A 25701-nucleotide genomic window follows, 5' to 3' on the forward strand; every position below is an offset into this window, starting at 1 on the left:
ATCTGTATCCAGAAAAGTAATGTGAAGGGTTTACTAAGGTTTGGATATAGTAAGAATTATTCAAAAATGCATTAATTCTTGTGTTTGAAATCTATCCACTTATCTGTGTAACAAACAGAGTATAGAATAAAGATCAATTACTTCTATATTAAATACTCAATACTCCGTATTAAGTAAGAATACATGAACTTTATTTCATATTTCAAACTTTAAACTTGCATATACATGGGCATCCAGAAAGAAAACAAATACAATAGATGTCCACACCCTAATGAAACATATACAAAAAGCATAACAACCTTAATGTAAGGCTTATTTAATTACATTACTTTGATCACTTTCTAATTGATTTTATCTCTTAACTTAGACTTAAGACAGGCATTATTAGTTAGAATGTTATGCTGCTGTAAAACCTATATAAATAAATGGCTATTTGTACATGTGGCTCCCTCGGATTCTTCTATGTAAGCCAGCTGCCCTGAAAATATTCTTCTTTATCATATTTCAACAATGGGTCCAGGTCCAGGAGGGGGTTTTCACAACATATAGATAGGAAAAAGCTTGGACAGTGCTATATTAATGTTGTGTTGCAAATATTAATGTCGGGATGCACTGGCATAGGTAATGAGTGGCAAATTGCCTGTTGGCACTGACAGAAGATGGGGTACTGCAATTAGTGCCTTCTGTGGTGCTCACTCACTGTATTCAGCACCTTTGTAGGTATAAGGTCATTTACTTGGCTTCTCACAGCAGATGTCCCAACAAATTATCAGTAGAGGAAATAGTAATAACCACTGACTCATCAAGTGAAAACCTTCTCCAGATCCAGAACAGGAGAGAAGCCTGATTAATATAAATAATAAAGGACAGTCATAGTGACCATCTATTAAGATTTCTACAATGACTAATTCATCTTTCATGTGCCCATAACTCTCCTCATTCTGCCGTATCACCACTCATAGCTGCAGAAAAATGATAGTCGCCAATGGCTCCTTTATTATTGGTGATAGACAATGATTCTTCTGCTTTACAGTAGTAGCATACACTTTCCTCTATAACAGCTACAATTGTGGTTCAGCTAGATGCTGAATCATGTATTCCACACACCTCTTAGATTGCAAGCTCATTTTCCCATCTTTTCCTTCTGTTTCATGTCATTGTATCTTTGTATTATGATTCCCTCAATGTACAGTGCAGTATAATATGTTGTTGCTTTTTAAATAATAATCATAAGCTGCTACCTTTGCATTCCTTTCCATAATAACATTGGAAATACTGTATATGGGGTGGTGCTGTTGTGCTATGGGAAACTTGGAGATAGAGTGCTTTAGTTTGAGACTATTTGCGCTCTAAATGACAACAATACACCCAGGGGCGGATCTAGGCAACTGCTCTACCCGGGGCGATTTTAGGGGGTGCGATTTAATCCCCGCCCCCTTTCTAATTTCTAAGGCTGCTGACGGCTGCACAGTATGTGCAGGTCCGTTCAGCATTGGCAGTGTGCTGTCCTGCTGCTCTGATTGTGTTTTAAACACAATCAGAGCAGCCGGGCAGCACACTGTCAATGCTGAACGGACCTGCACAGTGTGCAGCCGTCAGCAGCAAGCCCCTGCTAGGGGGGGGGGGGGGGGGGGGGGGCGATCGCCCCGATCGCCCCCCCTGAATCCGCCACTGAATACACCGTAAGGTGCCAACTTATCTACGCTAACTCACACCAGTATAGCATGGCTAGAGGTGATCAGCAATGGGACTCTAATTGTCCCTATTGACTCCTAGAGAGGAGCCATCTACATGTGTTCTGATATCAACTTCAAGACTACTGGTTAATTGGTTTAGTGGACTTACTTGAGTTCTGGGTCTTCTTTGTCTTCTTTACTTGGGAACACCTTTGCACCATTTTTTCTGGCCCGTGGACAACCTGACAAACTGTGGGCATAATTAAAACAATTAGGACCACTAGTGGTTGTTGACAAGTTAAACACAAAGAAGAAATTGACTTTACCTTCTGTGAGAAGAATAATTTCCAGTCACGTGTCCAGATCCATCACACCCAGGTGTTGGGCACCTGAAGACACACAGATAACTAATGCTTGTTAGAAGATTAATGTATTTCTTGTTTATTTTTATTGGATTGATGTATAACTCGCTATATAATTATGTTTATAGTTACTTAGCAAACTCTTTTACAACAACATGTGACCTGCCCTTTGTTTATTACTGTATCCAATATGTGTCCACCTGAAATTGACTTATTTAGCTGACAATTGATTGACTGGAGAGCTTTTTAAGTTTGGTCCAAACATGATGTGAAAACCTTGTTTTGCTGTAGGAAAGGGAAGAAACACCATCTACAGGATTATTTTAAAAGGAGCAAAATGGCTTTCAATTCTTTCTGCAGTTTACCACACCTAAAACTATTTACTTAAAAGTATACTTAAAAGTATATGTAAAAGCATCAAAACTATTTTTGTGTGATTGAGGAGAGATTTTTATCATATTAAAAAATAAGAATATACGATAAACAAAAAACATATAGAAAAGAGTAAAGAGCAAAGAACCTTTGGAATGTAAATGCTTTTTCTTCAAATGGTAGTTTTGATTTATAAAGTAATGGCTACACTGGCTTCATTGACTTAAATGGTAGCACTTTCTGAATTGAAAGTAATGGCTCAATTGACTTCAATAATAGTGCATTCACTGTAGAAAGTAAAGGGCTGCGCTTGGTCTGAGCAGGCAAAATTATTCTGAGATAAAAGTGGTTAAAAGTCATTGTTATGAACACATTGATGCGTCTCAAACAGGTTGAAAATGATTTAAGTATTCTGTAGTTGAAGAATTTACTGATGGGCTTGATGCAATAAGGAATATAAATGCTGATACAATATTTTGCATTAAATTGCTCTGTGTATGCAATTCATCTTCGAGTGCAAAGGACACTTATGACAGGCTATGATTTTATGGGCGTAAAGGGAGGGGAATGGGCATATGAACATATTCAATTTTACGGTAAGAGTGTGCCAAGCTGGAGAGCATGCAGCAGCGTCCGAATCAAGCTTTGAGCATCTATAAGGTAGGTGTTTTCAGCCGTATGACTTGCATCAAATACAGGTCAGGTGTAAATGCCGAGTGATAGTGATGACAGTCTCGTATGCATGCTATAACATGCATTTGCAATAAAGAAAAATACTGTAAAACTGCATTTTATGTACAGTAGGCATTCATAACATCATGATCAATGTATTTAATGGGGAAAAAACTAAAAAAAAAGTTTTTTCATTAATGACTATATTATTAACAGGTGACAATAACTGAATACTTTTTTTTTTCTGTGTGTTCTGATGGAACTTTATATTCCACATATGTATTGGACATATCCTGCAGTGTGTTGTGTCTTGCAGATCAGAGCACACCTAGACCCATATTCAACAAGAGACGTTTTTTCAGATCCGCTTGTAGTTGAATACTACACTACTACAATACTTTTAGAAAAACACGCACGTTACGTTCCTTTTGCGTGCCTTAATGAATCAGGCCCAGTGTGTAAAAACAATAACCAGTGGTAAACCTGATGGGTGTTTTCAAGGTCTACTACAATATAGCAGCACGATGGTCAAGTGGTTAGCACTTTTGCCTCACAGCGCTGGGGTCCTGAGTTCAATTCCTGACTATGGCCTTGTCTGTGAGGAGTTTGTATGTTCTCCACGTGTTTGCATGGGTTTCCTCCGGGTGCTCCGGTTTCCTCCCACACTCCAAAAACGTACTGATAGGTTAATTGGCTGCTATCAAAATTGACCCTAGTCTGTCTGTGTGTGTATGTTAGGGGATTTAGACTGTAAGCTCCAATGGGGCAGGGACTGATGTGAATGAGTTCTCTGTACAGTGCTGCGGAATCAGTGGCGTTATATAAATAAATGGTAATGATGATGATGATGATGAATATAGGTTATCTTTTAAGGTAAAAATGGTGATGTCCTTCTCCATCCTTGAATCTTTCTAAATAAGCTTTCAGATTTATAACACTCACTTATGTTTAATTTGATGCCTTCACACAGACATTTGTATTTCAATATTTACCACTGGTATTAAAATAAACTTGTTGGAGGATTTTTGGCCCTTTTCATTTTTTGACTCCTACTGATGAATCAATTACCAGCGAAACATATACAAAAAAAGCCCAATAAAAAAAGGACAGTGCTGGATTTCAGAACCATCCTCATGTTTGTGTCGATCCTCCATAGTTAAAGCAAGAGCAAAAAAAAAAAAATCTTTCCATTTTATTGACATACTTTGTAACTGAGAGACTTCAAAACCTAAATTACGGTATATGGAGGATAAAAAAACAACATGATAATAGTACAGTCACAGCAGAATTAGATTAATTGTCCCTCATTGTAAATCCCACCATGTTTTGTTTTTTTTCTTCCCACTTGCTTGGAGACTTACTGTAGTGCTGGCAGGGTAAGAAAGAACTTATTTTATTACCTCTTTAGGCCTGGTCAACGGGTTGTAATGGTACAAACTATAATGGACCAGTTTTTTTTTGGAATAGAGGGGTTGTTAAACTCATATGAGAGGGAAGAAGAAAGCTTGGTCATGACAGACTAGTGTTTTTTAAAAGTCAGTGTAAGTAGGCAGAGAGCCACTTCCAGCATTCTTCCCCTAGTCTTGAATTTACAGCCTAGTGAAGGTTGATTGTAGTCAGGCTGTTTATACTTAATAATGCAACACAATGTTTGTTGTCAGTCAGAAAGACTCTGGATGAAGGAAGAGTTTATTGATAGTAGCAATATGATACTTTCCCTGCATTCTAAATGGTTCCCTTGACGAAATATTATGTTTTATTCCTTTACGCCAACATTCATACAACTCTATAAACTTGCCAAATCAGCTCACTTATCTGTACACACTTATGAGATTTTAATAGGTTCATTATATTACATTACATTTAATGAAAGGAAAATATACTGAGATTGTTTCTCTCCAAATGTTCTGTAAATATTTTTTATTTGCTTTTATTATAATACACATAATACACATATTTAAGATGCAAAATTGTTGCATGTTTTGTTGAAACAGTTTAAGGGCTCAGTCAGGAAAGGACACAGTCAGACTTTTAACACAGGTTATCAGGTATATTCCATGGATCTAAATGTTTTGGGGCCAATAATTGAATGTGGGGCAGAGTTTGGGTAGAAGGAGGACTATTTATTATATATGAATACTAATTATTTAATGTTTGAGGTGAAATTGGTTTAAATATTTAATGTGAAAAACAATTTTATAACATTGGGGCTGTTTGAAGGTGAAATTGGTGTATCTATTAATTGTGAGTACTATTTATTTAATCTCAGGGCATGTTGGGGAAATATGTCTATTGGTTATTTCTGAATGCTCTTTATTTAATGCTGGGGCTAATTGCTCGAAATAAGTTTATTTAATAAGTGTGAATGCTATAGATTGTAGGCTTGCAGGCAGGGCCCTCCTACGTCTCTGTTTGTCTGTATTGCCCAATATTGGTTTATGTCTATGTTTGTTCCCAATAGTAAAGCACCATGGACTTTGGTGGTGCTATATAAATGATGGTGGTGATGAATTATATTAATTTTATTTCAGAACTGGTTGCAGGTAGGTAGGCCTAGTAATTAGACAATTTTATTGTTGGGCCAGGTTAGGGGTAGGGAGGCATAGAGTGGTCACTCATTGCTAGACTTTCCATATTTTATGTTCCTAATCTTTTTTCCAAGCAGGGGCCCAACTTTCTTGGATCCAGACAATCAGGAGCTGAACGTAAGACATAAGAAGCAACGTGTAGTAAAACCCTCAAGAGCAGGTAGAAGAGAGCAGGGCAGTCTGTCAACTGTCCTAATTCTGGTGGGGCAGTCCTAAAATTGTGTCACTCTTCCACTAGTCAGGACTGAGGGAGGAATGTCCCACTTCACACTGCACTGGTTGTAAAGGGAGAGCTGTATATCCCTAACAATGGTGCACACAACTTTGCTTGTGTATTTGAAGGGGATGGTTAAGAGTTGGAGAGCAGCACTCTCTCAAATGATAGCCTCTTCCTTTGCATACTGGTCTGGGCATCACGGTGGCTAAGTGTTTAGCACTTCTGCCTCACAGCACTGGGGTCATGAGTTCAATTCCCGACCAAGGCCTTATCTGTGTGGAGTTTGTATGTTCTCCCCGTGTTTGCGTGGGTTTCCTCCGGATACTCTGGTTTCCTCCCACACTCCAAAAAACATACTGGTAGGTTAATTGGCTGCTATCAAATTGACCCTAGTTTCTCTCTCTGTGTGTGTTAGAGAATTTAGACTGTAAGCTCCAATAGGGCAGGGACTGATGTGAATGAGTTCTCTCTACAGCGCTGCGGAATTAGTGGCGCTAAATAAATAAATGATGATGATGTTGATGATGATACTGGTCATGCCCACTCTGGCTGCATGGCGTGGAAACTCCTCTCTAAAAACCATGTGTTTGGCCCTGCTATATTACCAGATGTTAATGGATTTTCCCACTGCTTACCTTAAAATCATCTGAAACTATTTCTTTAAGACCCCTGTCCTCTTTTGTTGTTCACCTATCATTCTGTATTCTACTTTTGGATTTTTGTGTTCCACATGCATTATTTTACATATCGATGTATTAAATTTAAGATTCCATACTAAAGTCTATTCTATTTTCTCTAACTCACTACATATTTGTTTTGCCGCTTCAGTTTTGGGGTTTATTGTTCTTTAAGTCCACCGCATGTGCAGTATTTTGTTCTAAAGTTTAATAATATAGACAGGGTCATTTACCATTTTATCACACGGGCTGTGCTTCTGAATACAAATACACATTTTATTGTTGAAAGAATGGGCAACTGTTCAAGTAACCCGTATTTATATGCACTGTAGCTTAATAGGGGTGGCGATCGCCCCACCCCTGGATCTGCCACCGCTGCGCATGCCCACAGAGAGAACGCATGCATATGTGTGTATGCAGAGTTGCATGCGTGTGACACCTGTGCCTCCTTACAAATGAAGAGACGGATCAGGGGAGGGAAGGGGTGGTCTACCATAGCCCGAGGACTGTACAATAAAGCTATGTTCATGCAAATGCAGATGATGCAGACCTGCATAGATACGCATATACACCTATCTATTGTAGGTGCTAGAGGACAGATGCAAATATAGGCTGATAATGATGACAGTAACAAATAGCCAGTAGCTTCTGATTGAATGATTGTGAATTCATCTCTCCAGCTGATACCACTTTCTTCATTGTTTGTGGCTATATTATGGGATTTACTGGATGTCTGTTTGTGAGACTTTCTTGCTATTTGGTTGTCAGACTTTTACAATGAATAGCGAATGCATGTCACACTAGCAAAGCAAATGTTTTCGGGTATTTATATTGCATTTATGATTGCATAGGCTTATTCCTTGGCAGGATATGTTATTTTCACATTTAGCATTAGGGGCTGGCTAACACATTTTAAGCTGGGGGGAACGAGACTCAGCCCAGCAGCCTATTAGAAATATTTTAAAGAGAAAAAAATGCAGGTGGCCCACTGACCTGGCCCAATGCAGCCCAATATGGGACTGGCTCGGGGGGCAGCAGGGCTACAATATGTAGTATAATATGTTGGTAACTGTAAACATATACAGATTTAAATAGTATTAACATTATTTAATGTGAGTGTGGATATAAATATAAATGTAAAACAAAAATAAACACAATATATAGAATAGCTGGAATTGCAGAAAATAAAACAATTATGATTATCCTTCAAAACTACATTATGTGATTTTGATTGTAACATATTTACATGTTTGGATTATTTTGTATTTTATCAAAGAAACAAAGATAATAACTGCTAACTGCTATACCAAAATGAACTATCTACTCTACAGATACCAATGATTGCAGTCTAAGAGGTATATTTACTAAAGTGCTTACAGTAACCAATCAGATTATAACTGTCATTTTGTAGAATGTACTAAATAAATGATGACTAGTATCTGATTGGTTGCTATAGGCAACATCTCCACCTTTTCAAACCCACAGCTTAGTAAATATACCCCTAAGTCTTAAGTAACATCAACGCATATTAATATCTGATATATGCAGAAATTACAATAAAACAATAACAAAATATTTCACCGGTCAGACAGGATTGCATTTTCTATTATCTTTCAGTAGCAACTAATTTATAGTTTGAATTATATTTATTGTTTTGTTTTTTATTTTTAAATTTTGCTCTCTGTGTTGATGTCCACACACCAACTGCAACGGTGACATAGCCAGTTTACAAAGATATCAATTATTAAAACCAATCATAACAAATCAATACTTTCAAATATTCTAATAAATATATTTGAAATTCTAATCAAGTATTATTTTAATCAACCACTTGCATTTAACTGTATTTATTTGCTATATATTCCAGCTGAATACTCATTTTGTACTTTAAAAATAATGTTAATACCATGTTCTGATTTATAATTTAAAACTCACTTAAGTTCCTGGGAGTTTGCAGCCATAAGAGACTTCAGGGTCTTGTCAGCCAATGGGCAACCGGAAACACTGTTGTCATAAAACATACCACGAAAGAAACAGCATAAACCATAACATATCATATATACTAATATGCAAACAACATAATTATATACTGTAATATATAGCATATTAATTACATATATGTAGTGTTATGAATTGTTCTGCTCCTTTATAGATGAAAATAGTTTTTAAAATGATTATCTTTGCTGCAGTGCTAAAGGTCAACTGTTTTGCAGAGAGCTAAAATATTGTTATAGCAATGTAAAACACAGTGGTATTGGCTCCTTGAAAATTTATATTGAATAGGGAACAAAAGGAAGGTTTGCGAGAGCTCTGGTTGCTACCCTTTCAAACTGAATTTATATATATCAACAAAAATATGCAGCTCACAAGTAGATCGGTTAGAAACTTTAATATTTAAGGCGTTTTTTTATACCAGAAGGCAGTAGACAAGTGAATAATAATAAATTGCAATTCATCTTATAAGCAATTAGAGAACATGGACAAATGTGAGATGTTCTTTTTAACTACAGTGGTATAACAAAATAATTACTGATGTATTTTAAAGAGTTGTCCATACATAAAGAAATCTAGTTATCATACCATCATGCCACAATTACATTTAGAGCTAAGCTATTCAGTTTTAGATCAGTGTTGTTTTTTTTTTAACTCAGTGTCAAAAAAGCAACAAGTGATCTGTGGCTGCTAGTTATGTGTGTGCAGGAAGCTTTACACAGCAGTGTCATTGCTTTCATGGGCAGCTCACCTAAAGCAAGAAAATTAAATGACAATTCATTTGTAAGATGCTTACAAATCTGAACAAGTGTTAAAACCTGCATTTGTTATGTGTGGTTGGGATAATTGTGAGGCATGGTAAGAGTAGTACTAGCTACTATGTATTAGCATGCATGCTACAAAGAAGACACTGATTATATTGTTAGAGCAGTTACTGAATACTATTCCATACCATTCTTAAGCAGGCATTGCTTCTAAAGGGGAAAGGTAAAAAGTAGAATATAGCATAAGCCCTGAATTGACTTCCTGTGGTTACGTACCTTCGATGTGAAGCATAGTTTCCTGTTACGTGACCACTACCATCACATCCTGGAGTTGGACAACTGCACAACACAAAAACAAAAAGAAAAATAAGTCAGTTGGACCATTGCTAAAAGCGTTTATAGTTCTCTAATATAACCAGTGTTCTAGAAATAGTTTGTGCTGGTTGACATTAGTATTTATCTTAAATATTTATGACCTTTAACAATCTAGGAACTCATATGAATTTCATAAAGAGATGTGTTTGTCTCTACAATATTTCTAAAAGGAGCTTGTACCACTACTTTGTGCTGTTTGGGGGCAATGTTCTTTCTGCTGTCTATCTGTCTGAATGTGTCTTCCTGCTTAGCTCCATTTCTATTCGCACATCATGACACTGGCCCTGTCGCATGCAGCCTTGTCCTCACACAAGTGGACAGGCTGCTGTCTCCCACAAGATCAGCAGGCTGATCTCCTGAAATAATTTGCACCTCTGTCAGCAATCAGATGATCTGATTGGCTGAAGGTTGCCATGTAAAAGTATTCAGACCCTTCATCATCAATCATCATCATCATCATTTATTTATATAGCGCCACACAGTCTAAATTCCCTAACATACACACACACACACACACACACACACACACACACACACACACACACAGACAGACAACAGAGAGAGACTTGGGTCAATTTGATAGCAGCCAATTAAACTACTAACATGTTTTTGGAGCATCGGGAGGAAACCCACTAAAATACGAGGAGAACATACAAACTCCACACAGATAAGGCCATGGTCTGGAATCAAACTCATGAGTCCAGTGCTGTGAGGCAGAAGTGCTAACCACGAATCCAACATGCTGACTCTTGACCAATTCTCTCATTTTACTGAATAACAAAATCATAAATTTTGTTTTCTGGTGCCCTGTGATATTTTTGTAACTCATTTTTCTCAGCAGCGCAATATTGAGATTTCCTATTTCCAAGCAAGATTACAAGATTTTATATACATATACGGTGTATATATGTATATATATATATATATATATATATATATATATATATATATATATTGCCACAAATCAGAGTGAAAATAAGCAAACTGCAAAACGAAATACTGTGGACTTTGCACACGACAGTTGTGTTAACCATTTTGTATCTGTTTTATGTGTCTTGTTATGTATATGAAGATGATCTCTTTGTGCGCATAATTTGACTATACCAGGCCTGGACAACCTGAAGCTCTCCAGGTGTTGTGAAACTACAAGTCCCAGTATGCCCTGCAAGCTATTGGTTGTCTATCTGCTGACAAAGCATGCTGGGGCTTGTAATTTTATGACACTTGAATAAAAAGTAGACTTGGCTGAACAAAACTTGGAGATAATGATTCATGTAAGGCCTAGAGGTGTTAAGATGAAATTTCAACTTGTTTGTGTAGCCATAGTTACACATTGCAAGCTGCAAGCATTTGTGTGCAATTACTTTAATGAAAAATATCTAAAACTTTAATGAACTCTTATGAAAGTTAATATGAAACAGATATGAATAAATTGGCAAATTTGATCACAAAAATGGACATACGTATTTGTAATGCACCTGTATGTTCCATGTGACCATCTTAAAATTTGAATTTGCCTTCATTTATGTGTTGAAATGTTTTTTTTTTGTTATGAAAGAGTACAACTTTTTAAAAGCTTTTAATTCACATTGATAATTGAAATAAAACTGATTGCAACTTTTCGTGTATTGGACCTGTTGCAGAATACAATACTTATGTTTCACCAGAAGATGGCGATATATAGTAAGTATAACCAATAATTGTTTATGTAACAGTAGAAAAATATCACTGAAATGGTCACTGTTGTGAAAATATTTATATATTGAATGTGATTTGAGAATATTTAAAAATATAAGTCATTAAAAGAATACAAATATAAAGTATTTGAAACATATAATTACCAAGGCTATTTGAGGACTTTTTGTTTAGATATATACTCTATTCTGATTTATGGAATGTACATGAAAGCTTACACAAAGATACATTGTACAGTGCCATATAAAAGTGTTCAGACCCTTGATCAATTCTCTAATTTCTAATAATAAAATCCTACACTGAAATTTTGTTCTCTGTGATGTTTTTATTTCAATGCACTGAAATTGAATTTGTTTTTGTTTTAACGTGACATTGTTTTATTACAAAAAGAAAATAACTGAAATATTCTGTTTTGCATAAATATTGAAACCCTACATGTTAATATTTTGTAAGGCTGCATTTTGCAGCAACAACAGCCTTAAGTAGTTTGCACACCTTTCGGGAATGCTTTTGGCCTATCATTCAGATTTGCTCCAGGTTGTTCAGGTTAGTTGGATGATGGTTGTGCATCCCAATTTTCAAATAGTGCCACATATTCTCAATTCATCATCATCATCATCATCATCGACATTTATTTATATTGCATCAGCAAATTCCGTAGTGCTTTACAATTGGGAACAAACATTTATAAGGCAATTCTGGGTAATGCATACAGACAGAGAGGTAAGAGGGTTAGGAAAAAAAGTTAAAAAGAAAAAGGCGGGAGGAGGGGGAGGGGGGTGCTCCGGCGCCGCGATCATGTGAGTATTTGCGCTGCGCAGGGTACCAGACCGGCCCATACAGCCATCGGCCCTTCTGGCAAATACCAGAAGTGCCAGAGGGCCAGTCCGGGTGGGGGCATGCGTTCTCGATGCGGAATATTCCGACACTGAGAAGTCCTCCAAATAAAAGACGATTCTGTAAAAAAACAATGTCACGTCAAGAGATTTTAACGTCAGTGCGACTTCTTTTCCTCTTAATTTAAAGTTTGGTTAGGTGTTTCAACACGTAACCTGCGGGGTTTGACATTGCTGCTTTAAATTAAAAGAAAAAGAAGTCGCACTGACGTTAAAATCTCTTGACGGACACCTCAGTAGTCGGACTCATTCGCGGTCAACATCCTGCGCCAATCGGACATCTGCAACTTCGTTATACAGGTAAGTCTGCTTCTCTTGACATCGTCTTTTCTACAGATTCGTTTTTTATTTGAAGGACTTCTCGGTGTCGTTATGGTGGTAATCGTAAAAACGATTACCACCGCCCTGATCAACATCATCATCAGCGTGCCATCAAGCCATAATAATGTATCAGTAGACATTTTAAACAAGTGTTACAATCTACAACTGTTTTAAATTGAACAGGAGAAACTGCCGAAAACCAGCGATGTTACAAAACCAATCCTTGATAAATAAAGCCCATGATGTGAGGCTAAATGAGATGCTCTTGCTTACAACCAAAACTGAGAGTTGTTAGGGTTTTTTAGGTGCATTTCACTAAATTCTGACTGAACACTTTATTGTATTTAATTTTCAACGACTGCTCATACGGGATGATGACCTCAGTTTTGAAGTTGGTGGTGATGTAACAAACTGTAGCCAATTTGTTTTCATTCGAAAGTTCACAACAGCAGTATATTACTGTGCTAATCACATGGGAGGCAGTGACCTATGTGAAAGTATGATTACATTAGTGATGACAGGGGCAGTGGCATAATTTGAGGAGGGGAATGGAGACAAACACAGTCACAGACTGCAAATTAGATAGTGTAAAAGTACAAGGATCCCCTGCAGCACAGATTAGAGAAATAAAATTCCTAACAAACTTGATGTAAAAAAATGTGGTGTTAAATACACCTCTATATGAAACAAATATCATACTATACATGTAACATGTTTACTATTCATTTCCCTCAGTTTGTTGTTACTACCAAATGATTGGATAGAGTTCCATATAGGTTTTATTTACATGAGAGTGCAACATGGAGTATTTAGAGTTCTATTTTATAATGTTAATAAAGGTAGACTCGATAAACTTGAATGTGTGTGTAATATAATGAAGGGGATAAATTCAGACCAGCATTTTTCTTGTTCTCCCTCTCCCTCAGAGTGTGCATCCAATTAATTCACTAGGAACCAGTGACATCTGTGACCAAGAATGCAGACTACAATTTTAGACATCACTTAAGTATGTTATACCTAAAGCTTGTTTATGTAGGACCAGTTTAACATGTTTAATGCCATTGTGTGCAATTTGTTAGTAAAATTATCCACTTAACGTACAGCACTGTGTAAAATAACATACATAATGTATACTTACGTAATCAGTTCTTTTTTTATATCTCTTGAATGGAACTTAGTTTTAGGGCTGGGCATTGAGACATCTCCAGAGAATTTAGTTTCATCTGTGTTTTCTGAACAGCTTCCAGGATCCATCTGAAAATAAATTATACATAGCGTTTATTTTATACTTGCATAGTGTCTGTTTTAGGTACACATTTTGGCAGCATGATAATTATCCTAAAATATATGCAAGAAGCCCTGAACTCAATCCTTGGAAAATCCCCATGTTATACAGTGTATATGACTGAACTGCTGCTAAAAGCTCATTTGCAACAGGAACTTTTAGGAGTTGGTTGTTTTTTGTTATTATTGTTTATTTAATTATTGGAGATTTCATGCCACCCTCAGCAGTGCAGTTAGTAAATGAACTGATGTCACTGAGGGGGTGGGACCTTTAAATGGATTCTAATACAAATGTGTTGTATGTAAATGTCCACCACCTGTTGATTCGCAATGTAACATTTGCAGTTCAACCCTTGCATGTGACAGAAAAGCTAGTGCGTATATGGGGTAGCATATCAGAAAAAAGCTGGTGGGCATATGTTAGTTGCAGGGCATGATGTGAGATAAAAGCTTATGGCATATGGGATGGCATATGAGAGTAAGGCTGGTGAGCAGATTGGGTGGCATGCGAGAAAAAGTCTGTGGGCATATGGGGTAGCACATGAGAAAATATCTGGTAAGTATTTAGGGTGGCATGTGAGAGAAAAGCTGGTGGGCATATGGGGTGGCATGTGGAAGAAAAGCTTTACAAAAAGGTATGAAATTCCATAGACATAAAGCCTTTCAGTTTAACATGTCCGATTAAGGCTTGTTACACTTACACACCACCTAAAATTTACGAAAACTATTGAAGCTCTTACACTCAAACTCCAAAAAAGAAATGATAAGACCCTAAGATATCCATCCCTTCCCTCATTTATCAAAATGGATATATAGAGTTTAATATCTTCAGACTGAACCACAGGTTAATGACAAAAACATCCCAGTTTCTGCTACTGTGAATATACTTGGTTTTCTGGCCCAATTCTTCCCACTTCACGCTGGCTGGCCACCCAGGGGTGCCTTACTATGCCAGGGAAGCCTACCCCAGTACCTTCTAAGGTTCATATAGTCACTCAGGCAAATTCAGTTAGAAAATAAAACAATACATTTATTGTAATAAAAACAATCGCTAGAATATTATATACACACAGTAAATAAATGCCAGGCACATTCTCTGTCCCTTACACCTCTAGCTTAAGGAGTTACAGTCACCTGGCTGTCCAGACCTGACGACCAATGGATCTCCTAATGTATTTCACTGGTAGAGAACGGAAACTCAACACCAGATCTTGCACCTTCCAGGGATCAAATCACAAAATGAACATAACCTCCTTCCCTAGAGTGGCTCCTTATATTTAGGGTCAAATTTCCACAGTGTTTTCCCCTCCCTGGGCATACCCCTGGGTCTCTCCTTCTTAAACATTGGTGAGTGCTGGATTAGGGGGTTGGATGGGGAGTTAAAATGAGCTGTTATTCCACAGTGGCTCCCCGGAGCTTTCCCAGAGAGAATGACTCAGGCAGTCCTGTGGAGGACAATGGGTACTTCCCACCTCTAAATAGCAGTCAGCTCCTCCTGAAATTAACCCCTTACTCTACTTTGTGATGTCACAGGGTCCCCAGCTGTTCCATGATTCCTGTAGAGAAAGGAGGGGGGGAGAATGCAGCTCCAGCCTCCTCACCTGTATCCTGGATACCACCTGATCATTACCCATAACCCACTTGGCTTCAATTTGAAAACAATGCATAACAGTATCACTGAATTAACAACTAATTAGCAACAAACATATTTTTACAATGGGTAACATGGAATTAAGCTAAACATGGCTACAATATCCACTTATCCATGTGTAATTAGACACTGAAGTTGTACTCTGTTGAGCTGGGGAACAAATGCAAGGGCTATAAAAAGTACATGCCATAATCCACATTTTGTGAGAAACAAGGGACAGGCTGGTTAAGGTGTTATCAAACTCGTTTCGTCATAGCTACCTAGATGTTCTCGAACCAGATTTCTCACTTAATAAATAACACCATTTTCTGTCAACAATCTCTCTAGTTTTAGTGCTTCTAAATATTGGTATTTTGTTGTTTAAAAGTATATTTTCTAAAAGGTAAATGTTTATTTCTTTCACTTACACTTAAAAGTTGGAATTACTCTAAAAAGTAGTTGAACAGGTGATACTAATATGACCAGCATAACACAGATAGAAATTAGTTGGATTATATTATAATAATCACGCCTAGAGATGATCAATTTTTTTCACAAATTACTTTAGACCCAATGGTTCTGTTTTTGTATAATCATATGCCAAAATCTTAATTTTGACTATTTAGACAAGAACTTCACATTTTCACACCAATTTTATCTTCATGTTATGTACCCAGAAAAGTTTGATGCATATACATTACCCCATGTCCGATAAAAGAGAAGCTTCAGGAACAATGATGAGGTCAACAAAGTCTTCACTATGGCAATGTCATTAAGCTGTTTATTGAAGATCTATTTGAGCAAACTTCCTATGATCTGATTAATCTCTACGTCTTTAGTTATAACTCTGTGTGCTTATTCCAAGTCTTAGTTATTGTGAGCTATCTAATTCAATTCCTCCTCAGAAACTATATATTAACAATAGTTTGAGCATGGGATACAGTGGTGGGTTAAGATATCATTCTCTATAAAATATCTCACCATAACCAATAAGATTGTCACCCCAGCTCCAACTGTAGATGAAAGTATCTATATGCTCCAACAAATTGCGTTTTGAAACATCAGTCATCTGTGTTACAGCGCTTCTTGGCCTTTTGGCTAAGATCAAATGCAGTTGTGGCAGAGCTGTGCTTGGTCCTCTGGCTGGGGGCCGGGAAGCAGCATTGGACTAATGTGCCCCCGGAGTGGCGAAGCAGGGGTGCCATGAATCACAGCTCTTGCACCATAACATGTGGTTTGTTTGCGCCTAGCACATTTTGCCACTTTCATTTTATACACCACCTTCCTTTTTGCCCTAGCCTTTTGGCTGGGTGGAAACATTTTTATAATTGCCAAACCATTAGGCTGGGGATGTTACCATTCAGCATTTATTTATTTATGAAAATCCATGTTCACCACTTTCACTTTTTTGTTTTTTGCTTCATGGATTTTAGGGGTACGGGTAGGCTTCTATGGGCTCTACATTCCCCAAATATCTAGTGTAGCCCTGAGGTTCCAGTCTCCCAGAACCCTCCGGTGCCCTACCTGTCTGTGGATGGGCAAGTTTTCATGCCCTGGGTGAAGATCTGCCTTTAGCAGAGAGATCTGCCGTGAGATCTGCCTCTAGCAGATCTCACGGGCAAAAGGGCCCTCACTAGCCTTGCGGCACAGGGCGGTTTGAAGACTCTTGCCCCATAAGGGACCTTTTGGTCCTAGTTGTCAGGGATTAGGTCCATTTCTCTTTAGAGAAGGAACAGTTCTGCACCCTCTAGTGTACTTTTTTGTTTTCATCTTTTTTTTGCACTTTTGGTCACAAAAGCACTGTTCCTCGCCATTCAGTTTTAAAAAAAACGTGTAAAAGGTGCAGTTTGTTCAGGTTACCTGCATGAAAAGAAGCAAATTTAAAGCAGAACATGCCGTTATGTAGAAGTTTAAAGTTCTGGCGATACAATCTTTCTGTTGCAATTTTGCTTCGCCATTCTATTGGACACCATTTAGCACCGGGTGGGGTACGCTATTATGATGCTGGTTACCCTGACAACTCATACATAAGCAAAATAATTCCGAATACTATCATTCCAACATAAATAAAATATAGGCTTACTATTACAAATACACAGAAGATCTCAGATGAGACTGTGATTAAATCCAAATACCAAAAATCCTGGCGCTTAAAATTGGCGTCGCCTACTACAGCGACATTAGTATTTAAAGCGACAATAGCAGGTAACAGTGCCTAACCCTTACCCTAATCATAACCCTAACCCTAATCCTAACCCTTAGATTACATTGTACAGTAGGTCCTGGTGTTAAATATGGAAATGCCTATGTCGCTGTATTAAGTGACATCAATATTAAGTGCCAGGATTTTATATATTCAGATTTAATAACAGGCAAGTCAGAGATCTTCTGTGTCTTTTTAATAGTAAGTCTAGATTTTATTTATGTCGTAATGATAGTATTTGGATTTATTTTGCCTATATATTAGTTGCCGGAGTAATCAGCATTGTAATAGCGATTATCACCATATTTGTAAATTCGTTGGCATAACCACAGTAAATTTATTTGACTGTCTTGTGTGATTGGCATAGCACTGGGTATGCCAAATTCCACCAGCTAAATATTTGAAATTTGGCAGTAATGAGGCAACTATTTTGCGGAACAGATATGAAAATTTTGCTCAACTCTACCTGCATGCCAGCACGTATGATGATGTGAAAATAAGCTTCTAAATTTCAATTTCTAAAGTCAAATCATGATGTTTTTATTTTTTCATATTAAATTTAAGAAATTTATTCATAAAATGCAATAATTCTAATTTTATTTTTGATAATTATTGTCACTTACCATTTATTCATTTTTTTTTACAATGGTTAGATTTTATAATCAATATCCTCATAGTCTGCATCATTAACAAAATGTTATTATTACATGATTATTTTAATTTCCACGTTTTCATTTGGTAATGTAAAGTTAATACTCACCTCAACCCTCTGACAGAGAATCAAGAGTGCAGAGAGGGGGTTGGGTTGGGTTCAATGTTCCGTGCGACTACATCCCTACAAGGATAGGTGAGTTATATTGATTTTTGCAGAAGTTTTGTGTGCATCTTGGGGGATTGGGGTTTGGGGGAGGAGTGGTCAAGAAGCAGCAGCACGAGGGCTTGAGATTACTCTTGGTGGCCCGGCAGGGGACCATGCTAAAACTATAGATGAGGTCATTATTTTTTGATATTAGAGGAGGGAGTAGACTAGTTCCAGTAAACCTAAAGATCTACTTGTAACAACTAAAAATCTACCAGTAGCACCAAAACTAAAGCTCTAAAGATCTACTAGTATTTTTTTATAAGTACGTATGTAAAAGTTTCAGAAATCAGAAAATATATTGAAGTTGTATCCATGGACTTCCTGCCAGTTATCCCATTTAAAGATACTGCAGCAACCAAAACTGATAACAGAAAACAACAGTTTGTCCTAAGCTACATAACAAATGTAAATGCAACGCCTGTGAATGTTATTTGACTCTGTGACTTTTTATATAAGACAGACTTTATTTTATGTTTCATGGTCCTTCAACAACCTTGCACTTTTTTTTTACAAAAGTATATAAATCTTATCGGAGCATTTAAGTCATGCATAGTAGCAATGTTCCCCTAAGCTTTCAAACCGTCTGAGCAGAATTTTTGTGGTGAGGAAAACTTTGACATGGGGCATTGTAGGGGCCATGTGGTGTCAGGTTTCCTAAGGCAAGGCCACAGAGAGAAAGAAGGTGAATGAAGTGGTTTATTAGCAACACAGCTAAAACAGGTTCAGGATGCAATAACCGGTAAGGCAGTAATATAACCACAGTTCTTAACAGCGGAATAGGCAATACTGTAAGGCAAGGGAGAGATGCAGTAGTCAGCAGGTTGCAGGGTGGATACCCAGGGCTGCCAAGAAGAATTCAGGGCCCGGGTACAACAAATTCATGGGGCCCCCCCCTCATAGTCAAGTAAGCCCCAAAATTTGGGTGTGTGGTTATACATTCAGGGGCGTGGCTAGCCAAACAGCGGTGCAAAATTTTTGGGAGGTGTGGTCATGCATTTGGGGGGCGTGGCAAACGTGCCATTGGGGCGTGGCTCACATCAAAACCACTAGGCTCTCAATTCGCCGGAGCGTCACATATGTTCAAGCACTCCTGACTTTCAGGACATCTACCACCCCAGTGTAGTATACAAACAATGCAGTGTGTACACAAACAGTTCAGTCTTGGCCTACACCTTACATTGGGCACAACATTCACCAAAAATTGGTATTGTCCCTACTAGAATCACAACATTTCACACACTGTGCTGCTCTCTCCTACCTGTTCTTCTCACCTGTGGCTGCTGGTTTCTTTAATTGTGGTTTGTCCAGATCCAGAAATGTTGAAGGACCTATTTTGAAAAAAAAATGGCTACATTTAGAAAATTACAGCCAGCCCCGGCGTTAAATCAATAGCACCCACGATTAATAATTAGGCCTTCCTCCAGCCCCAACATTAAAATAATACTATTCACATTTAATAAATAAACCTATTTCCCTTCCTGCAAACAGCCCCAGCAATACCTATTTCCCGCAACCATCACTGCCATTAAATAATTCATAGTCACATTTAATAAATAGACCTCATTCTCCCTAAACTCACCCCAAGATTCAATAGCCCCCAAACCACCCCATCTTAAATTAATAGTCCCCACTATTAAATTGCCTCACCATCACCCTACAAACAAAATAGCGCCCATTAATTAGCCGCCACCTACCTCAGACACACTACATTGCAACAAGCCCCCTGTGCCATCACACACACAATACTGTGCCCCTTCATCACAACTACACTGTACCCCCTTATGCTCACACTGCGACCTCCATGCTGCTTTTCCCCCTTCTTTTTTACTTTGTGCCTCTCTCCTACTTTTTTTCCTCCTCTGTTCCTCTCTCCCACTTTTTTTTCCCTCCTCTGTTCCTCTCTCCCCAATTTTTTTTTATTCCTCTGTGGCTCTCTCCTTTTTTTCCTCCTCTGTTCCTCTCTCCCACTTTTTTTCCCTCCTCTGTTCCTCTCTCCCCAATTTTTTTTTATTCCCCTGTGGCTCTCTCCTTTTTTTCCTCCTCTGTTCCTCTCTCCCACTTTTTTTTTTATTCCCCTGTGGCTCTCTCCTTTTTTTCCTCCTCTGTTCCTCTCTCCCACTTTTTTTTTTATTACTCTGTGGCTCTCTCCTTTTTTTCCTCCTCTGTTCCCCTCTCCCACTTTTTTTTTATTACTCTGTGGCTCTCTTTTTTTTTTCCTTCCTCTCCCCTTTCTTTATAGTACTGTCCCTCTCTGTTTTCCTCCCCTTGCCTCTCAGTTTCTTTACTTACCTTTTGTCAACTTCTTTCTATTCTTTTCTGCTCTTTTGTCTCCTCTTCTGTCTTCTTTCTTCATGCTGTCTGCGGCGCTCCTCACTGACTGACAGGCGTGACTTGATGACGTCACGCCCGGCAGTCAGTGTGAATGGAGGAGAGGAGGGACACGGCGCCGCGCGATCACGTGAGTATTGGGTTTTTTTTGTTTTTTTTCCTTCCAGCTCCCAAGAAACCCAAGACACACCCCCCCCCCCCCCCCCCCCCCCCGCGGGGAAAAAAAAAAAAAAAGTTTAAAAAAAATATTGCAAAAGAGAAAAAAAAAAAAAAAAATTAAATTAGCAGCGAGGGCATGGCCGGGCCCGGGTAAACTGTACCCGCTCCCCCCCCCCTCTCGGCAGCCCTGTGGATACCTCGAAGAGGTGTAGAGATGAGCAGCCTGCGGATTGCAGGGTTAGATACCTCTGGAAGAGGTGATGAGATGAGTAGCCTGCGGATTGCAGGGTTGGATACCTCTGGAAGAGGTGGTGAGACGAGTAGCCTGCGGATTGCAGGTTTGGATACTTCTGGAAGAGGTGTTGAGACAAGTAGCCTGTGGATTGCAGGGTTGGATACCTCTGGAAGAGGTGGTGAGAAGAGTAGCCTATGGATTGCAGGGTTGGATACCTCTGGAAGAGGTGGTGAGATGAGTAGCCTGCGGATTGCAGGGTTGGATACCTCTGGAAGAGGTAGTGAGATGAGCAGCCTGCAGATTGCAGGGTTGGAAACCTCTGGAAGAGGTGGTGAGATGAGTAGCCTATGGATTGCAGGGTTGGATACCTCTGGAAGAGGTGGTGTGATGAGTAGCCTGCGGATTGCAGGGTTGGATACCTCTGGAATAGGTGGTGTGACGAGTAGCCTGCGGATTGCAGGGTTGCATACCTCTGGAAAGGTGGGGAGATGAGTAGCCTGCAGGTTACAGGGTTGGATACCTCTGGAAAAGTGGGGAGATGAGTAGCATGCTGGTTGAAGGGTTGAATACCTTTGGAAAGTATGGTGAGTTGAGTAGCCTGCAGATTGCAGGGTTGGATACCTCTGAAAGAGGTGGTGAGAGGAGTAACCTGCGGATTGCAGGGTTGGATACCTTTGGAAGAGGTGGTGAGATGAATAGCCTGCGGATTGCAGGTTTGGATACCTCTGGAAAGGAGGTGTGAGTTGATATCCAGGAGTGAGCTAAGCTGAGTTAATCATGCCGTTATTCTGGAACAGGTAAGAGAGCTCTTTGACCTGAAAACTGTAGATTAGACACACTGGAGCAGTTGAGCTGAGGTGCTAGAAAGGACGGTAACTCTGTGAGTTGAAATCCAGGAGTGAGCTGGGCTGAGACAGTCATGCAGAGATACAGATCAGGTAAGAGAGCTCTGTGAGCTGAGTACAATAAATTAGAGACACTGTAGCAGCTGAGCTGATGTGTTGGAAAGGATGGTAACTCTGTGAGTTGATATCCAGGAGTAAGCTGAGCTGAGTTGGTCATGCAGAGGTACTGGAAAAGGTTACACTGAGAAGCAATGAGCTGTAGAAAGCAGAATCACAGAGATCCACACAGGTGTATAACTCAGGAACCAGATAGATGATGAGCTCTGTCTGCAGCAGTGGAATGAACAGCAAAACCACAAGGTCAGGTACACAGGTAAGACTAACCAGGAACAGGAGTCAAAAAATGTTTACTATCAGGTTGAGTGACTTGATGATCTGGCCCAGACTGCTGGGCGAGGCTGTATTCTAATGAGTAGTGACAGGTGTAAATCATCCTTAGAAATGAGCTTAGCTCAGCAAGGAGTGAAACCGATCAAGTGCCACAGTGGCCCCTTTGGTGGCATGTGGTACTGCAGGCTAAATATATCTAGAAAGACCAACATAGCTCCTGGCAAACAGGAGCTCCCAGAGGCAGATCGTGACATGTGGCATGCAAAGCACAGCTAACACAGCTAACAAATTATTCATTGGGTGAAATTATACAGATTTGTGTGCATGAATTTATTTTAAATGTACCTGTATCCTGTATTTTTTTTAACTCTCTCTCCTGTCACCCAAGCCTGCTGCCTTGGAGTCACCCTCGACTCTGCACTCAGCTTTACACCTTATATCCAGTCCCTCACCAAATCCTGGCTTTTCCTCCTCTGTAACATTACGAAAATCCATCCCTTCTCAGGAAGCAACCAAAATACTGGTCCATTCACTACTCATTTCTTGTCTTGACTATTGCAACCGCCTTCTCGCTAGCCTTCATGCCTCTCAGTTTTCTGATCATCAATCCATCACTCGTCTTCCGCTACTCCTCTGCATAAATCCCTTCATTGGCTCCCCATCCGTTTCAGAATTCAGTTCAAGCTCCTATCACTTATAAAGCCCTTACTGACACTTCTCCCCCTTACCTCTCTAACCTTGTCTCGTGGTACATACCTACCCGACCACTGCGTGTGGAACCTCTGACCTCCTCCTCAGTTCATCTCTCATTTCCTGCTCCCATACTCACCTTCAAGACTTCTGCCATGCTGCCCCCATTCTTTAGAACTCCCTACCCCACCTCCCTCGACTCTCCCCCAACCTTCAGTCTTTCAAATGCTCACTCAAAACTCACCTTGTCAAGCTAGCTTATCCTACCACCTCCTGACCATCGTATCACATTCTATTCCTTCACGTGCCATCTCCATTTTTCTCCCAGCTGGTTCTACTGCCTCTCACCACACCTCCCTTTAGAATGTAAGCTCTGATGGGCAGGGTTCTCTCTACCTATTGTCTCATGTTTGTCCATTGTCGGACTCCCTTGTACATCCTGTCATGTATTTTGCAGCACTCCATGTGAGTCCCCATTGCATTACTCACATTCATCTGTGCTACTTATGTGTATTACCTCATCTATTTGATACTTGCTTCTGTATCAGGCGCTATGAAATCTGTGGTGCCTTATAAATAAATAAATAAATTAGTAATAATAATAATAATAATAATATCATTTTAAAGGACATATGCATGTACAGACATGTCTAGCAATGTCTGCATTATCTTTCACAGGAAGTATGATCATTTCTGTACACATCAAATTATGGACTTTCTCATATACATTAAATGACAAAAAATCCCCTACATAGAAAATGATGAAAATATTGTCATCTATAAGAAAGACTTAACCTCTGTACACATTAATTACAGGTTAACTAAATTCCTATGCTAAAAATATGTGGAGTCATCTTATATTGTGTGCAGAAGGCACTCCTCCCATTGTCAGTCATATATTGTAGAAACATACATCTATTACCAGCCATATTTTATACAGACTCCTCAACTCTAGCTCCTATCCATTTACCTGGCAATGGGTCCTTTTCACGTCCTTCTGAGAGCTCACTGGTCCTGAATGAGCCTGGCACCTGCTGACCAGTGATGTGCAGGTGTCAGGAGGAAGTGCCGCTCTTGGTGTCATTCAGATCTGTAACTGTAGCTCAACTCTAAATAACACTTTAATGGTTTGTCTATGTGCATATTTGCACTATTCTCTAAATCTAACTCTAAATGAGGCCCTCTAAATGACACCCTTAATGCTCATGCATCTGGAAGACTGCAGTATGGTGCAGTGCACGGGCTGGCTGGGCTGGGAAGCAAGGAGGCATCTGCTCCCTGAACTAGTCCCATAGTGGGCTACCTGCTTTTTTTCATTTTAAAATGTTAGTTTTAAGCTGCTAAGATGAGTCTCCCCCCCAGGGCTTATATTTGCCAGCCATACCCTGGTGCAGTGTCAGTGTAGGTGAAGATCTGTGCACCCATCTCCTCCTCTGTCACCAGATAGGGATCTTTTCACTGATCCCTTGGATGCGCGTGTAGAAAGCTGAAGAAATGTGTGACAGTGCACCTTACAGGGAACGTTATCTAGTAGGTGATAATTCTTACAAACCCTTGAACTACTGCATGAATTCATTGGGCAGCACAGTGTCTCAGTGGTTAGCACCTCTGTCTCACACCGCTGGGATCATGAGTTCAATTCCCAACCAAGACCTTATTTGTGTGGAGCTTGTATGATTTCCATGTGTTTGCGTAGGTTTCCTCAAGGTGCTCCGGTTTTCTCCCACACTCCAAAAACATGCTGGTAGGTTAATTGGCTGCCGACAAAATTCCCTTTGCTGTATGTGTGTGTCACACATTGCACCAGCTACCTATCATTCTGGTCACTGTTCTTACCTTTTTCCCCTGGTTCTCACTCCCTGCATTCAGTTGCTGGTATGAACTGAGCATGCACATTCCTGGTCTTTTCAAAACTTGCTGCATTCTCTTGATTGGCTAATTGCCTGTCAGCTCTGTCTATTTAAAGCACCTGCTTCTCTACTAAAGTCCCAGGACTTCAGGTCTCCTTACTAGTTAGGACGCTGTTCTCTCTGGCTCCCGTCTGCACATCGATATCCTGTGTTACCTGTTCCACGATCAAGACCTGTGGTATTATTGCAAGAACCTCATGCCTCATCAACAGCCCCATTCTCAAGTGATCCGCTTTCCAGGGATCTCAGTGCATCAGTTCTCTGCAGTTCACGTCTTCTCAGTTGGTATCCTGTGTTACCTGGTCCACGATCAAGACCTGTGGTATTATTGCAAGAACCTCATGCCTCATCATCAGTCCTGTTCTCAAGCTATTCGCTTTCCAGGGATCTCAGTGCATCAGTTCTCTGCAGTTCACCACCTCTCAGTTGGTATCCTGTGTTACCTGTTCCACGTTCAAGATCTTTGGTATTGTTGCAGGAACTTCGTGCCTCATCATCGGTCCCGTTCTCAAGCGATCCACTTCCAGGGATCTCAGTGCATCAGTTCTCTGCAGTTCA

The 25701-nt window shown here is 39.4% G+C and overlaps 1 protein-coding gene across 1 annotated transcript in view; it reads right to left on the reverse strand.

Annotated features, from left to right (window-relative positions):
- The window catches only part of ST18 (ST18 C2H2C-type zinc finger transcription factor), a 204902-nt gene that overhangs the window by 40429 nt on the left and 138772 nt on the right, over window positions 1–25701 (reverse strand). The window contains exons 12-16 of the mRNA XM_075213508.1: window positions 13746–13861; window positions 9597–9659; window positions 8500–8568; window positions 2003–2065; window positions 1846–1926 (exon numbers count right to left, since the gene is read on the reverse strand). Coding sequence (XP_075069609.1) covers window positions 1846–1926; window positions 2003–2065; window positions 8500–8568; window positions 9597–9659; window positions 13746–13861 — 392 coding nt within the window. The remainder of the gene's footprint in view (window positions 1–1845; window positions 1927–2002; window positions 2066–8499; window positions 8569–9596; window positions 9660–13745; window positions 13862–25701) is intronic.

Source organism: Mixophyes fleayi, chromosome 5, assembly GCF_038048845.1.
Source record: "Mixophyes fleayi isolate aMixFle1 chromosome 5, aMixFle1.hap1, whole genome shotgun sequence".
NCBI classification, from domain to species: Eukaryota; Metazoa; Chordata; class Amphibia; order Anura; family Limnodynastidae; genus Mixophyes; species Mixophyes fleayi.